This window comes from Typopeltis vanoorti, chromosome 10, assembly GCF_054136105.1.
Source record: "Typopeltis vanoorti isolate ZY-2024b chromosome 10, IOZ_Tvanoo_1.0, whole genome shotgun sequence".
NCBI lineage: Eukaryota > Metazoa > Arthropoda > Arachnida > Uropygi > Thelyphonidae > Typopeltis > Typopeltis vanoorti.
Window position 1 is genome coordinate 97,879,502 of NC_143558.1, and position 18,215 is coordinate 97,897,716.

The 18,215-nt window shown below is 34.8% G+C and overlaps 1 protein-coding gene across 1 annotated transcript in view; it reads right to left on the reverse strand.

Annotated features, from left to right (window-relative positions):
- Window positions 1-18,215, reverse strand: part of Ccdc85 (coiled-coil domain-containing protein 85) — a 208,710-nt gene that overhangs the window by 35,347 nt on the left and 155,148 nt on the right. The window contains exon 8 of the mRNA XM_090398714.1: window positions 17,786-17,887. Within this exon, the coding sequence (XP_090254840.1) occupies window positions 17,786-17,887 (102 nt within the window). The remainder of the gene's footprint in view (window positions 1-17,785; window positions 17,888-18,215) is intronic.

Here is an 18,215-nt window from a genome sequence, read left to right on the forward strand (position 1 = left end):
AGAAATCAGCCAAATCTAAATAAATAAATCTTAGGAAGCTTAATGCAATTAAGCTTCCTAAGATTTGGGAAACACTAACCATCAGAGATTCCACCTTACATTCCAGGCCACCTACAACCGTCCATAGAGGGCACTCCACCTAGATAGGACAACTAGAGTCGCCCACATGTTTGGCTTAGTATTGTGTGGTATTTGTGTATATGTTACATTAGTTTTTTTGTAATCCCTGAAGAAGTCTCAGTGACAAGCGAAATATAGGAAGTATTAAATTCTGTTTTAATCCTTTGAGTGCTATATACAATCCATTAAGCCTCCAAAATGATGTCCTCACAGCACTTAAGCCTCAACACACAAATTACTGAGGGATTTTTTTACAAGATTAATTCAGAGGAAATTTTTCAGAACAGGTGTGTTGGTGGAAGAACTAGGGACCATCCAATGAATCTGAGTAGCAAGTGTGTTAGAACAAGTTTTTTTTTCTTTGGATAGTAGTGAATGAGTGAAGTAGGTTGCCAGAGTCTCTTGTGGGTGCCATGACTGTGAATGTGTCCAAAGCAAAAAGTATGATAGATACTGTGCAAATGTTGGATAGTTCTGGACATGATGTTTAATGCCACCCTCGATGAGTCTAATGACCCCTTGGATAGTAATATTATCTGCTCACCTTCTCAACTCATCATTATCATACCTGGGCAACATGCTGACTACATTATCTACCACGCTGTTGTCTTTCACTCTCATTAACAGCCTCATATTCCCCTTATGTTCTTCTTGTTACCAGTCAAATCATTTGTGCCAACTACCACTACCAACTCATTTGTTTGTGTACTCCTCTTATCCAATGCTTCAACCATCCTGCTCATTCTACCTCCCAGAAAACAGACCTTGTGCACCTTTTCACGCACCACACATCTTATCATTGAATCTCGTACATTGACACTTTCAAATCGTTTTTCTTTTCCTTTTCTTTCAAAATTTTCATTTCATTCTTCCTCACATATGCTGATGCACTGATGATGGCTCGTTAATGTCTAGCCAAAATATTTGCAATAATAAAAATCATTATTTATTCTAGTATGTTCATCTAATAATTGTTACTATGTCAAAAATGCCAAAACTTGTTTGCAATGTCCAGCAGCATCATGGGGTAACATTCCCTTTATCAAATTCCACTGTAATTTTGTTATAAAATGTAAATAAATTACTGTGGCAGAACCTACTTTTACAAAACCATGATGCCCACTGTATAACATCATATTCCTCTTCACCCGTTTCTGAATTTTACCTTTACCCAATTTTTCCAATTCCTTAATTATTACTGCTGAGATATTAATCATTCTGAAATTTGCTACTTCTCTCTTGGAGCCACCATTATGTAATGGAACCATCTTATCCTCTATCCAAAGCCTTGGAACTATACCTGAGCTGAGACTTAGATTAAGTACATTGTCAAGTATGATAATCATTGCTTAACATACTAGTCACTCTTCTTGTCTGCGTTTGTATTGCTGATGAGTATGCCAATCACCTTTTTGTTTAATATTCCCTCCACAATGTTCCCCCCCCCCCCCTGCATGTCCACTCCTGCTTTATATTGCTGCTCATCCATTTAATCCCTACTCAATTTATCCTCCTGACCCTGAGTATGCAGTCCAATATTGGCTCTCTCAAACAATCCCTGACAACCTTCTTATGCATTACTGACATTCTTTTCTTGTAGCAGCTTTTTATGTCATACACTGCTCCAAGTCACCACCTAAGTTTGTCATAATCACCAGCTTTGTAGTTTCACAAAAAACCTTTCTTGACAGAGAATTCCACATGCTTAGCAACCTTCCAGAACAAGGCTGCATAGTCACTTTCCTAAATCAGAGAAGAATTGCAACTGTGGTTATGGATAGATCTTCTGATGCTATTATCATATCCAACGCTCTCAAACCAATAGTCTCTTCAATCACATGCTGTTTCAGGTAATTCTCCCTCAGTAACTGTATAAATTTCATGTCTTGTCCTAATTGAAGTTCCCCATGATAATTGCTCAGCCTATACTCATTGTGCCAATCAGCCAATACATGCCATCCAAATCTTCCAGTGGACCACCAGCTCTACAGCAGCAACCAACAATATATTTTGTCTTATTGGCCTCTATCTCATACCACATAGCCTTAAATGGACCATCTCCCTCAGATGCAAATCATCTCTAAAGTCTATTTTTGTTGGTTGAAGTTCTTCAGTTATTATTTATAATACCCCTTTTCCTAGCCCATTTCCTCTATCTTCTCTGAAAATACATCCCTTACATTCTACTCCCATAATTAGATCATTCTCCTTACCATAGGTTTGCTGATACTGATAATTTATGGCCAAGTCAAACTGACCAATACCAAAAAACTCCTCTCCTTTATTTTTGATACTTCTTTCATTTGTATACCTGCATTTCAACACCCCCCTTGCATAATGCCATTACCAACACATTCAGATTCGAAGCTTGGGAAAACTGCATCCAGCTGTTCATGGTTACTTTTCCCAACTTCCAACCTCTCATTTAAAAATAAATATCTAACTCCAAAACCATCCAAATGCAGCCCATCAGGCATACACAAGTCCTTGAGTCCATCAAATTCACTCCATACATCTATAAACTGCACACCATTTCTCCTGCACAATCTTCTCATTGACTCATTAGCAATCATGGTTCTTCTCAATTCTGTCCTATTATATCAAGGTAGCAGACTTACAATATTTACTTTCTCACTCTTCTTTTTCACTTATTTCAACAACTCTTTCATATCCTCTCTCATTACATATTTCTCGCCTTTCAAATTATCTCTACATGCCAAAACAACCAACTCTTTCACTTCTCCCTTCTGCAAACTAACAGCTTTACTAGCATCCCTGGATCTCTGCACATCAGAAAAATGCTTTCATCACTTTCTTGATAAGATACACCTCTTACCATTGAATCTCCATACAATATTTTCTACTTACTCCCAAAATTTTGCACTTTTATACTTTTCCCATTCACTTTTTCTTTCATTCTCCCTCCTGCTGTACACATACCCATCATTTGTCCAGTCGCTCAAGTTCATATTTCACAGTCCTTCATGTTCTGTGAAAGACCCACATTCTCTACAACATTTTGACTATCCTGCCTTACATCGTTATATTAGTTAGTTTTCTACACAACTTGGATCTCTTGCATTGATTCGCAAAACATTTCCAACACACTCAATCTCCACTCCCACTCATGTACGACAAACCATTCACTCTTGGCAGTGAATATATTGAACATATCAAATCCTTAATATGGAAATTATTAAATATCGATGTATTGGCTGCCATTTTTCTCATACACACTGGCGCCATGCAGAACACTTTTTAAACAATATCAACAACAATTTTAAACAAATATACTCAACTACACAGTCTAAAATAAAGAAAATACCACCAATAATGATTAGTGATATTGCAAATATATTTAAACAACATATGCACAAGATGACACTAGCACCCCAATTCACATAACTGAGATTCATTCTGAACACCATTCTCATATTGTATGCGTTCCCTGATGATGGCAATTTGACAATGATTTTTTTGAAAGCAACGATTTTTTAAATAATTAAAGTCAGCAAAGATTATTTTCTTCCTACTTCAGGTGAATATTGAAATAATTACAAGAATAATTCATATCTTACTGTAACAGTTGCAAGTCACAGAGGCTAACAGATTAATATTTCATAACTGTTTAGATGATTTGTAATGAGAAAGTAGGGAGATGACCTGAAACTTGAAAGTACTGCATCACTGTATTTTTTTTAAGGAAATTACAACAGACTAATTATTATAATATATTAAATTAATATTTCTGATATTTTAGAAAAGTCAAATTGCCATCATCAGGGAACACATACAATATGATATGTGCACAAGGATAAATGAAAAGCTGAAGTATGGCAACCAAAGTTGAGTCTCAAATTATAAATAGTGGCCCTAGTAGGATGAAGGGGTTGAAGTTAAAGGGAAATGAGTGCTTTCCAAATTTGGGACAGTTTCATGCAACCAAACTTGCTGAGGTTTCAGTAGTTTCTTAAGGCTTAGGCAAATTCTAGAAATAATCTCTTGTACAGTAAAACCCCGAAGTTACGTGGTAGGTGGGACCAACAAAAAGTGCGTAAGTCGAATTCGCATAACTCTGGGTGTAATTTTGCATGTAATTTATATATACAAACATACAATTGGGACCAAAGGTTTACAAAAACACCTATATTTTTTAAGAAATATAATCATAATTTTAGTTTTTTGTACATAAAAAAAGAAAGTTATTTCGATGTCAATGGTTTCATAAAATCTAATAGATTCGTCTCACAGCATAATGTCTTTTTCTTGTCACGCAAAATTTCTTCATAGCAAGCTAACGATTTATTCCGTGCCTTGTGGGTACAATTTGTTCCTCATTAGAATCTATGTCCTCCAAAATCTGTAAACCTTTCTTTTATGATTGTTCTTACTGTGGATTCCTGTAGATCGAACTTCTTTGCTAGTGCACAAATTTTCATTCCGCCTTCAAAATCCTTAATAATGTTGAGTTTTGTTTCCAAAGTCAATGTTTTTCTTTTCTTGCTAGCTGTAGAAGAATCGGACTTGCTTCTTTTGGATGACATTATTATTTTTTATGTGATAAAATTTTTATCAAAAACATAACATTAAACAATCGCAAGATGTGTAGACTATAAAAATCATGTATGAATGGAGACCACGCAAAACAAGTTAGTGCTTGTTCACAGCATGTGTGACACCAGCGAATGCGGCCGGCGCCTGAAAGATACGACTAGTGTTGAGGCATGAAGCGGGATGGGAATACGTACATATAAGAAACCGCGTAACTCCGGATTCACATAAGTAATTCGGGGTATGACTGTACTTATATTTGCTGTGGTGCTATAGAGTGGCTTTCTTTCAGCTTATCTTGTGGTGAGTGTTCAAAGGATGATCAGCAAGTCCTGGGTATCTGTAGTAGTGGAACCAGATATAGTCCTTGTGTTTGGTAATTCTGATATTGGCTGTCCTGCCTATTTGGCCATAATAGGACAATTTGCAACTGGTAGTTGCAAATCTAGGAGTCGTGGCTGGTCAGCAGATAAGGGATGCCAATTTCCTATGTGATCTGTAAATGGCTGTAATGTAATTTTTTTTTTTTTTTTGATGTACCCTGGATATATGGAATCGTGACAGATTTGGTGTAGTGTAGTCTGTTCTGGAGGGAAGGCTGGGGGTAATATTTTTTGAATGGGTGGGATTAACTAAAAAGGTGTTGAAAATGTGGTTAAGTTCAGTAGTGAAGGCACAGTTATCAGGAATGATTATTTTTACCCTGTTATATATCACTTTTATAATCCCATATAGCTGGGGGAAAAGGTAATGCAACTGTTGATGAATGTATCTTCCAGTGTGTGCATGTGTGTGTGTGTGGGGGGGGGGGGGGGCTCTCTAGAGTGGAATACAAGGGATTCATAATTAGGCTGGTGTGTAATGTGTAATAAAAGTGTCCAGGAAGGGGAGGTTGTTATTGTTTTCCTTTTTAAGGTGAACTGGATCCTGGGATGTTAGTAGCTTAGATATGCTAAGAAAATGTTGAGAGCATCATGGACATGTGGCCAAATGGAGGACACATCATCTATGTTATGTAGCCAAACAATGGATTTACATGTGGAGTCCCATGAAATAGTTAGCCAGGAGGAGAATCCAGAATGCACTGCTGTCCCCACTGTTTGTAGAATTTTCCTTGCCAAATGAAACAGTCAGTGTTCATAGTGAACTTAAACATGGCTGAGATATCAGGAGAATATTTAGCTTGAATGAAGTCTAAGGTACCTTTAAGTGGAACTTTGGTGAACAAAGAAGAGACACATCAAAACTGACCATTATATCAATGTGTTTGAGTGTGAAGTTTTCTTTACTTGATTTAAAGTGGGCATTTTATGTGTGAAGGGTTTTTGCCAGTATATTAAGAGAACACTTTGGCTAAATGTTTGGCTAATTTGTATGTTGGTGAATCAATGACATTCACAACAGGGCATAAGAATGGCACATTATTATGCACTGTTTTGTTTTGGAGTGGGATGGAGTCTCAAATTGTATGTTTTCAGTTTGTTTTTAATTTTAACTGGCCAGGAGATGACTGCTTTAAGGAGAGCCAACATATAAGCCTATCTACCAGGATTACTATTATCTACGGAGATTCAAAAGCAAGCAAAACCAGTAGTACTTGCTGGCTTTGCTTGCATTTTAATCTCCGTGGATTATAGTAAATCTAGTAGATAGGCTTATACACCCTCTGTCCAAAAAGAAACCGAACATTTCGAAAATAGAAGAAACTAGTGGCGCCTCCTGTCGTATCTTTTTGTTGTTGAAAGCGGCAATCTTCATTAGTGTTGTGTCAACCGTTTATGACATTTGTTTCATTAGAAGCCAAGTTATAGTGCAAAGAGTGACAGTGGGTTTTGATGAACAGTCAGTCGTCACAATATTCAAGCTGTAAGAGACAAATTCTCGCTATCAATCACTTCAAAACTTGGAGATAAAACTCACCATTGACCATTTGACCAGGCGGAATGAATCTTTGTGGATAATGCCCTTGGAATCGTCGAAACAAATCAGATTTTTCGAATGCCCCTCTTCTGGTGGTTTCTACTCAACACTCTGGCGCTTTGTTTCGGCCTCATACTCAAAACACAACATTTTGTCACCAGTAACAATCATTTCAAGGAAGTTTGAGTCCTTACTAGCAGTTTTAATGAGGTCCTTGCAGTGTTCAATTCGATACATTTTTTGGTCATTGGTCAACTTGTGGATTGCAAATTCAATTTACGAAGGCCTAAACTCTTGGTCAAAATGTTGTGCACAGTTGATTTTGGAATCCCCAATTCATCTCCAATTAATCTGATGGACATTTTTGGTTTCTTTGATGAAATCACGCATTTTTTGGATGTTCACTTCGTTCAGTCCAGTTTTTGGAAGGCCCGGCTTTTCGTCGTCCTCAAGCATCTCACAACCACTTTGAAATCGCTTAAACCACTCGTAAACTTGAGTACAGGATAAGCATTCATCACCATATGCTTTTTGAAGCATTCTGTTAAAACTTTTACCAAGTTTAACACAAAAGTCAATTGCAGCTCTCTGTTTGAAACTCATTTTCCGACCGTTCATCAAAACACACTGTCACTCTTGGCACTATAACTCGGCTTCTAATGAAACAAATGCCATAAACAGTTGACACAACACTAATGAAGGTTACCGATTTCAACAACAAAAAGATACAACAGGTAACACCACTAGTTTCTTCTATTTTCAAAAAATTCGGTTTCTTTTTGAACAGAGGGTGTATGTTGGCTCTCCTTAAAGCAGTCACCTCCTGGCCAGTTGAAATTAAAAACAAACTGAAACCATATGATTTGAGACCCCATCCCACTTCTGGATATATATGGGTATATTCAAACATGGGAATGATACAGAGAACATGGTTATATGAATATGGTTATAGTCAAACATGGGAATGATACGGAGAACACTGACATGCAGAAAGATGTTTTGATTCCATTGTACAAGACTTTGATCAGGCTACATATGGATTATTGTGTGCAGATTTTGTCAAAAGTTTTCAAAAGGATGATGAGATGCTGGAGAGGGTCCAGAGACAATTGACTAAGTTGGTATCTAGTTTCTGGAATGTGTAATATGAGGACAGATTGAGAGAGTGCGAACTACAGAGCCTAGTGAATAGAAGGAAAAGGGAGACATGTTTGAGCTGTATAAGTTGGTAAGGGGTAATTACTAGATTAGAGTGGATGAGAATTTTCATAGAATATCTGGAGAGTGTGGTGAGTGCAGGGAAAGTGGAAGCATTTAAGTTGAGGTATGATGAGCTGTGCATGTGAGAGTGGGACCTCCCATAATGAGTCTCTTGACTCCATGGAGGTCTGTTGATAATAGTAATAATTTATCTAAAAACCTCATACTCCAACACACAGCCTTCCCTTCCTAGACACTGATTAAACACCAGACTAATGGATCCTTGGCATTTTCAGTCTAGAGAAAACTCCCACACACTGGGTGATACATTCACATCACCCCACCCCTCCCCATCCCAGCAATACGGGATTATTAAAACCCTATATAATAGGGCAAAATTAATCAGTTTTGATAACAGTGCCCTCACTACTGAACTTGACCACATTCTCAACACCTTCTTAGCTAATGACTGCAATCTCCACCAAATCCCCCCCCCCCCCAAAAAAAAAATATTAAGACCACAAATATCACACAAACCTTTTCCACTCCAGAACAGTGTGTGTGTGTGTGTGTATGAGGGGTGGGGTATATTTTTAATTACTTCCTCACACCCTGAGTAGTTTAACTCTTAATTCAAAACAAAAGGAAAACACTGAAACTAAATTCCTAATTAACTTTGCATACAAGTTCGATTAAAGATCTATTTAAATATCTTATCTTCAAAACTGACCCAATCACCATTTACCATTACGAGGTTGAGTCATCAAATACTTTATATATATATTAAAAAAAAAAGAACATCAACATATGCAACATCAAATTTACACTTAACTGCACAAATGCCAAGATATTCTTCAAATTACAACTTTAAAACAACATGGAAAAATACTTTATCTGCACAATTTCCTTTCAAATTTCCTAATCTAACAGTTATCATATATTGGTAAAACTTTTGGCATTCATTCTCTTGCTTCTTACAAAAACTTTTATACCTTCTTGAATTCGTACAGGAGAAAAACTAACACAAACTGCACTTTATATAATAACAACATAAGTCAATCAAATTCTTCTTGCATCCTAAAATCATAGAATACTGAAGAAAACCTATCAAGGAACTAGAGCAGTGTTTCTCAAAGTGGGGCAATTAGAAAATGTACATGTACATATTTATATCATACTTTTTCAGAACTTGGCTGACTATTATGCTGGATGGGGGGGGGCATCAAAATCTTTGAGAGGTTAGGGTGGGGCATAAAGATCTTTCAGACATTGAGGTGGGGTACGATCCAAAAAACGTTGAGAAACACTGAACTAGAGGAAGATCAAGGTCTAATAGGCGGATTGATTCAGTCAGAAGTGCTTTAGATGAAAAAAAAACTTCCAATAACTATCTCTAATCCAGGGTATTTTAATAATAAGGTGTCACACCTTTTGGCTACTTGTATATGGAAATATGACTTCTGCATTACTTCAACCTTGCTTTCACCTCTGGGTCTGGCTTCCACTGATGAGACCTCAATAAAGGTTGAAATCGGTCTGGGTAGTGATCCCTCCCATAATGCATAGCTTTATACATGTCCATAAGGATATGTGCTTTGCATTATGGGATACTAAGGCAAGTGACGCAAAGTCATTAGCCTCTCTCTCTATATATATATATGAGTTGCCCTGTCCTGAAAATACTTCAGGTGCAAACTATGTTTGCTTACGCTTGGATAAAGGATTAATAAAGAATATAATATCTTGGAATCTTTAATTTATCATCACAAAATGTTCTTAAAATACACTCGTGAGTCCAAATATTATGACTATCTATCTAGTAGCGTGCGGGGCCTCCTTTGGCCAAGATAAATGCCTGCACACATCTTGGTATTGACTCCAGTGACCACAGAAGGTGTCCTGATGTATACTAAACCAACTAGACAAAATAATATTCCAGAAGTGAATGAGTGAGGCACTGATAATAACTGGTGGATGCTGTATTCTACATGATCCCATAAATTGTTCGATGAGATTCAAATCAGGAGAATTAGGGAGTCATGGGAGCACACAGAATACTCAGATATGCTCTTCAAACCATGCTTGCAAAATGTGAGCTTTGCTAACATAAACTCATCTTGCTAGATGAGTTTGGATCTCTCAGACCACATTACCTCTACATAAGGCAATACCTATTCCAAAACAATCCCCAGGTAAGAATTAGCAGTCCGGATGTGTTCAGTGGGGTGAGAGACCCAGTAATGTCCTTGAGCACAATCCCTATAACAGGATACTACCATGAATGGCCCATTTCCAGCCAGCTATATGGTTGGCCAGAAACAGGCTAAGTGGTTGGTTATAATATTTTTTGCACATGAGTGTGCATCAATGCCAAACAAAATGCAAGAAGAAGGAAGAATGTAAATACATTAAAACACCTAGTAAAAATTATAACTGTAAGTGGGCTCAGACTATTTAAAGCCAACATTTTAAATATAAATGAATTTATTATCAAAAATATAACAAAACCTCATCTTATTCAAGATAATTGGAATTTATCAAAATAGAGCAAAACATACTAAAAAGTATCATCCCCTTTCTTGAAAGATTAACCCAAAATAGATTATGTTTTGATTTATGATATTCTTTTCATTAAAAATAATTTGCATCAGTTCTGTTATTTATTTGTTCTTTTAGTTTGAGTCTTGCATTTTTTTTAATTTAACGTTTAAAGCTAAGTTTCCGTCTACTCTGTTTAAAAACAACAAAGCAAATAATGCAGGTTTGCAGCAGCATCGATGGGCATGCGACGATGCAGCAGCATAGGATGCCCATTTTGATTGGGTGTGTTGCTGTGTGGGTTATGCAACCAGTGCTACAAAATTCACGTCAATTTGACCATATGATTACATTTTTATCGATGTATGAAAGTTTTGAGAGTGCATAGCTTAATTGGTCCAATGCAATTAATTGTAGGATAACTTTGAATACTTTAATTTATCAATTAATTGTAACCAAATCTGCACAGAGTGGGGGAACAATCTGTTTGTTTTAGGATTTATTAGAAAACAACAATGAAGGAGAATGCTCTAATTGGTTGGTATATATGAATTACTCAAAGATGAAAATATGTGAACCATCATTTATAAGACACGTGAGAATGGGAAATGAAAGGAAAGAATAAGTGTGAGTAGAAATACCTTCTCCCGTAAGTTGCTGGGTAGAGCGAATAGCATGTGATCCTATAAAGTCTAGACATGAATAAGTAAATTTATGATGGCATAATTTAAAAATTGTAGATAGGAAGTTAGTAATGATGTAAATTTTTCATGTAGTACTATCATATCCTGTACACTCCTTGAGGGTACATGTCAGGAATTTGATGATGATGATGATGATGATAATTTAAAAAAAAAAAAAAAAGGACGAAGAGAGGAAAAGAGATTTGTTTGCAAAGTATAAATAACTAACCAATAATAAACAGCCACTAATACATTTAGTAGTGCAGTTAAAAACTATAGGGAGAGGCTAATCCAATGAACGAATACATGTGGTTTGATGGAGCAGCAAATCATCTCGTAAAATTTGATGTGCATGTTATGCGTATTTCTCTGGTTTATGTATATTTTGCCCCATTTTCTAAGAATTTTCTTTTGTTTACTAAGACTCAGTATAGGTTTTATGCAATAATAGGATACATAATATCCGATCATTATTGGAATTATCCACACTTTCAGGAATCCTACATTCATTAATATTATTTTTTTTTTTATTTTAGTGTCAGCAGCTCTTTTGTCTTATCAATCTCACATATCCTGGTATTTTCTTGTAGATCAACAACTTCTTATAATACACAGAGGTATTCGTTTTTATTCAGGAATAGATTCATTTTTACTGTCTGTTGTTTCCAAAGACTAGAATAAAAATATCCCTATACTGTTAATAAACTTTCCAACTTCAACAGATGCTATACTGCACAAGCAAGAAAAACAATTAGCTTTCTTTAATCACTAAATACAGTAAACAGACATTTAACATCTATGTACTATATTTAGTAATAATTAGTGTAAGACAACTCAAATGCCACACTTAATGGAAAAACACTCTGCTCCCACACGCTATGATGTGCATGCGAACAGAACAGATTTATTGTAGCACTAAACATAACACGTAATTAAATACATTTGTTCTAACATCTGATTTCAAATTTTCAGTTCCAGAAAATATGTGTAATAGCTGTTTGCAATACAGCCATTGGATATAGAAAGTGCTCAATTTACGAAAAGAAAAATGAACATATATATACAGCTTGAAATCAGTTTGAATTGCATTTGAGATATTCGATATCATCCAGACACTTAACAAATGTTAATTTTAGAAATAAAATTTTAAAACAGAAGTTGGACTAACATGCCATATAAGCTTTGTGAAAATGTGACCTCTCGATGCGGAAGCAGCATACATGTGCTAAAAGTTAGTACCTCCCAGGGAATAAAGGAATGACAGACACCCAGTTGTAAATGTGATAACGTGTTAATATAATTTTAAATATGGAAAGCATCAAGGTCAAATGAATAATAGCTATGCTTCACACATGCCATTTTTCTGAGAAACAAAAGGTTTATGCTTCTTGGTGAGATTAGATTATCATTGGCAAATACTAGAGTGAGACAAGGATAATTTGAATTTTGATACGATTTTTAAATACAGCCATATATAATTCACATAGAAATCGGAAAAAGTAATCACTTGGGAAATTATAATTTTAATCCCCAGACTGAATCAAAGAAAGGCTGAAATAACTAGTTTTACTTACTTTATTTATACACAAGTTCCAATCTTCTGTTTTTCTTTAGAATTTGTGTTAACACATCATAAAATGAAGGTTTTTCCTTCAGATGTCTTTTCAACAGCGATTAAGCACAGCCTTTCCTGTGTTTGTGTTCCTCTATAACATGTATATATTCTTTTCATAGCCAAAAAGAACGCTTGACTGCAGCAGTATAGCTCGGAATCGGCATGACAAGTTCTGCTAACTTATAAATTTCCTTGAATGCAACCTGAAGTTAATTTTCTTGCATGAATTTTAATAGGTGATGCACTGAAAATTCTTCAGAAGAAAATAGAACTTTTAGTTCATTTTTCAAGCGAATGTAGTCAAAAAGTGGCCAAGAGAAATCCTTTAAGTTTCCTAAAATACCATCAGGAAACATCTCTGATCATATCTTTCATTACAAAGGAGTTGAAAAAATTCAAGTTTTGAAAGTGAAGAGTATCTTTCTTCCATCTCCAGGCACATGCAGTCAACTATTCACTGGTATAATTGAAGGTACATGCTCCCCCCCCCCCTTCCAATCCTTTCATCTTGACTCAACAACTGTATGCTTCTCCTTTGATACAACAAATGAGAAATTCTGAGAAAGAGTGCCTTGCTTTCGATTCTCGTCACTGAAGTGAGGAGCTAAGGATCTTTCTCAGACATAGCTAGCCAAGTTAGCCAGTCTTGGGTGTGGAATGTAGGGTTTTCTCCCAGTTTATCTGGGTTTTTTCCTACCGTAAGCAGGCAAACCAGTCTTAAGAACACAATGCTTCACAAACAATTACACATGGTTGAGTGTGAGGATAACGACCCCACCTCGTAATGAGCTATGAAACCCAAAAATGGGAGGCCAAGGCCCTACATAGGGCTGTAGTGCCAAAGAAGAAGAAGAAAATCTGAATTGGAACAACTGTCTCTCTTATTCTTATTTTATATAATCATCAAAAATAGTATTATTTTTGATGATTATATAAAATTTTTTGATGATTATATAGTATTATATAAATAATAATATTATTTATTAATATTAATTTCTAGCATGTGGCAACAGTTTTTAATTGGTAAACCACTGGCTTCTGTATGTACTTTGTATTCCCATTTCTTTGATTTGCTTGTTTCTATGCACTGATGATGTACTGTTATTTTCAATAAGAAATATCTGTACTTTCATTTCATTAAAGTTAATTATTGTGGTTATTATGTAATTTATTGTTTATAGTCATGCCACAGGTACCTTTAAATATTAGGTTAAACATTGTGCTTTTAATTAAAATAATTGTTCATTTTATTCCAGTGTTCTGTCTCTGATTTACATAGTCCTTATAGAAAAGTATGGGGAAGACCATTCTTTGGAACAGAAATAGATGGATGGAATGAAAGAGAACGATGAGAAGTTAGTTTGATAAATCTGAAGTTGATGCATATTGGGGTTGACTAGCAGACAAACGTTTAGAGCAAAGTGGAGGAATGGTGGTGGCCAGTTTGGTGGAGCAACACCCATGAAAATATCTACAGAAAAGACTAACCTATCAGATATTGAATGGAAAGAGTCTGTAAAAATGAATAACTCATCTTGTTGTAATACTATATTAAAAATGATGTACTATAAAAGGATTCAATTATCTAATGCCTTTTTATTCCCTAAATGAGTAGTAGTAGTAGTAGGGACTGATGAAGACAATCAACCTCTAATGGCAATCGTTTTTAAACAAATATTTCATGATCTAAACATGAAATATTTGCACACAATCAACTGTGTTAATTTATCTTACTTAAGAAAAACATTTTTTAACTATCAAAATATAATAAGAATGAAATCTTATATAATCTTTTATAAAACATTTGATTGGCTACTGGTTTTGCCATATGATTGGCTACCAGAAGGGAGAAGGGTAAAGATTGCGCATGCGTTTATATTATTTTCAAACTTGGGCACATTCATTACAGAGGAGTTGAAACAATAATTCCAAATAATCTATACACTGCTGAATAGACTAATTTTTGTGCCGTATGAGATTGTCGCTTAATATGTTTCAAAAAAAATTTTTTTTTTGAAAAAATAAAAAAGTAAACAAGAAGAGCAAGGGGCTCGAAAATTTGAGAAAAATTTAGCAAAGGTCTCACACGAGCCTTATGACAGACAAATGCTACATTCTCATGTTTCCTAACCCTAACTGGTATTACCATCTGAAATAGTACAAATTCTATCACAGGTTTTTCTGCGTCACAGGATAAAGAAAACATTTTTTAGGAGGAAAAAATCCTACATGTAATTAATCTTTAAATTAAATTAAGAATTGGTCATCACTTAAACAAAATCAGAGAGGAAAAATTAGCAAATAAATGTTTGAATTTTTTTTTTTTTAAATATTTATCTAGCTCTCGTTCGTATTGATGACAGAATTGAACAATAACAATAAAGAATGAAAGGAGTGGCTTTTTTTTTTTTTTTGAAATATCATAGTCTGATATGTTGTTATACTATCATTATAAAGATATTAGATTTTAATTATTTAATTATTTTGATAATTATCTATCCTGTCGGCTACACCATTTTGTTATAAAGAAATTTGATCTCTGTTACCAATTGTTATAAAGAGGGGGATTATTTATGAAATTTATTTATTATCAGTCCTCATTTGTTATGAGATTTTCATTTATATGCACAAGGATTCAATTCCGATTGGTGCAATGACCTTTTACTATTTCTTTTAGAATCCGAAAAATCACTGACTCAAGACCAAATACAAAATATACACATTTAATAAAACAAAAACAATATTATACGCTTCAAATAAAATTACACAACTAACTACAAAATTAACTGGATCCAAGACCTTTTAAGATAAACTTACACTTTAGAGATCACCCATTCTCTGACTCATTCTATTACTGGTTTGTTTAACATATACTTAATCATGTCTACTAGACTCAACACCTTGTTTACACAATAAAATGTTCATAGTCAGTTTCTTTGTTAAGGCCTTTTTCCAAAGATATAAGATTCTCTTCTTCTTTTTTCACAGAATCCTTTCTCATCACCCTTATATAGCACACATTATTCCTCCTGACTCTGAAGTAAGATATTCTGAATTCACCGAAGTATGAGGTCTGATAAGGTCTTACCTCATGCAATTCAATTGCAAGAGTTCAATTGCATAATGCAGTTCATGCCTTACCGAAGTATAAGGTTTTACCTCATGCAGTTCAATCTTGTTAAATTTTGTATCAGCAAAAAAGGTTTCTTCTATTGCTTTATCTAAGTTGCTGAATTATGTCTCCTTTTCCAGTAGAAATAACAGATAGATTTGGCATCCTTAAAACAGTGGAAATTTTCAATCAGCATTTCCTCAAACATTCCTATAGAATGTCAATCGCAATATTTTCTTTCAGCTGTCAATCACCCATCAAACTCCTCAGCGAGCATGCACACTCCATGAAAGTGGCAAGCAAGAAGTTATGTATAATGGCTGAGGTGTTATCTCCGTTAGCATTACGAGAATGTCTTTACAAAAGACAGCACTTAATAATTTTAAACCACAATAAAATTTCTGAAAGTAACACAACTGTCCAAATCCAGTAAGTAAATAAATTTTTTTTTTAATGCTTCACACTTCATTTTGACAAAATAACATCAATAACGCGCACATCGCAAGTGCCGACAATACGTATTATGAAACCAAAACTAATAATGTACTAACATAAACAATTTGTAAAAATATTAATAATTTTAAATTATGACTATTTTTACACTATCACTATATACTATATATAGCTGGCCTGGTCGGCCGAGTGGTGGAGATGGGGAGTTGTAGAGTAGGTTCCCTCCCTCGATGAGTCTTTGGACTCTCTGGAGGTGTTATGTAATAATAATTATATCTAGGGCTTGGAAAGCATGGCAATCTACTCATCAGTAATGAGTGAGAAGCTTTACTTGATGAGTTATCAGAAGAGCAGCAGAATTTCAATTTAACCATCAGTTTTATTGTTATTAGTGCGAAGAGAAAATATCTTTTCCCTGGAAATTTCAAAATTTGGATATCAAGCAATTCCTTACTTTTAGAATATTTTAGAATAACCTAAAAGGACTTAGAGTTCTTTAATAAGTTTTGTTGAAGTATTGCACTTCGAAAATTGAACTCTTTCCACTCAAAGCCACATAGATTAACATGGCAGTCTAGGGATGATCTAAAAAATTTAGTTTTTAGGTTGCTCTGAAATATACCATGATATACAAATTTTGAATTTCCAGGCCAGAAAAATTATTATTTATTTATTTATTATTATTATTTTTTTAATATGATTCTCTGGCATGTTTTATTACAGTTTTTTTGTATTTGTATCTTATTAAGACAATTGGAAAATGCCAGTCATTACAAATGAATGCTTTTTCAATGATTATCACTAATTTTGTCAATAATGGAATGAGTATCCCATCCAAGCACTGAGGCATGTCACAGTCTAACCAGCCAACTGTGAAAGAGCAACCTAACATACGTGTAATGGACAGCATTAATTGGTATATTTCATAACTGCTGATGGAATATGCATAAGTTAAACCATTAGTGTATAAGAAAACTTGGAAAGTTGAGAAAAAAGTATTAGACTTCTTTTCCTAAATGATATAATTTCTTTATATTTCTAAAAACTCAAGCTTAATGTGTTTTGACTTTTTTTCACTTACCACTGGCTTCACGAGAAATAACTGAGAAAATCTACTACTGCTATTGGCATTTTGAGTTACTTGTTTTTTGCACAGTCACGTATCACTAATAAATTGCCAGTTTTTTTTTTTCTTCATTTCTCACAGACTGATAAATACACTAATATATAAGTAATTAACATGTTTACTTCAATGCTCATAGCTACACAGAAATAAACATTAGTCATGCCATTAATAAAATCTTATAAACTGACTATGTCCAGGAACATGTGACTAAGGAGAGAGGTTAAAGAAATGTAAATTGCAGTCTAGTGGAGAGGAGGAAAACAGGTAATATGATAGAAACGTTTAAGTTAGTAAGAGGAATTTATCAGATTAATGCAGAGGGGATTACCATTTTGAAAATATTAGACTGTGATATTTCCAAAAACAGACTATGTTCTAACTGGCAGAGGCTCAGTGATTTCAAAAAGTTGTGCATGCCTGTCTTATAAAATATTGTAGTATACTATAGAAGTGTTACAGATACTTACATTACACATTTCCCTCACCAGTGCTTTTTCTCCTTCTGCAAGTTCTTCGGATTCAATGTCACTCTCACTTGGTTTTTCTAATTGTTCATGAACCTCTAGAACCTAAATTCATATTACACTGAAAGTTAATGATGTAATTTTTTTTTCTTGTTTGAGTAATATATATTATAATAAATTTAGTTTAATCCTTTATCCAAGTGTGAGCAAACAAAGTTTGCGCCTGAAAGTATCTTCAGGACTGGGGTAAGGTGGTACAACACCAGGGCAACTCGTTGCAAAGGTGGAGCAAGCTACCAACACTCCTGTCTCAGTATCTCCTATAATGCAAAACATACTGAGACAGGAGTGTTGGTATCTTGCTCCACCTTTGCAACGAGTTGCCCTGGTGTTGTACCACCTTACCCCAGTCCTGAAGATACTTTCAGGCACA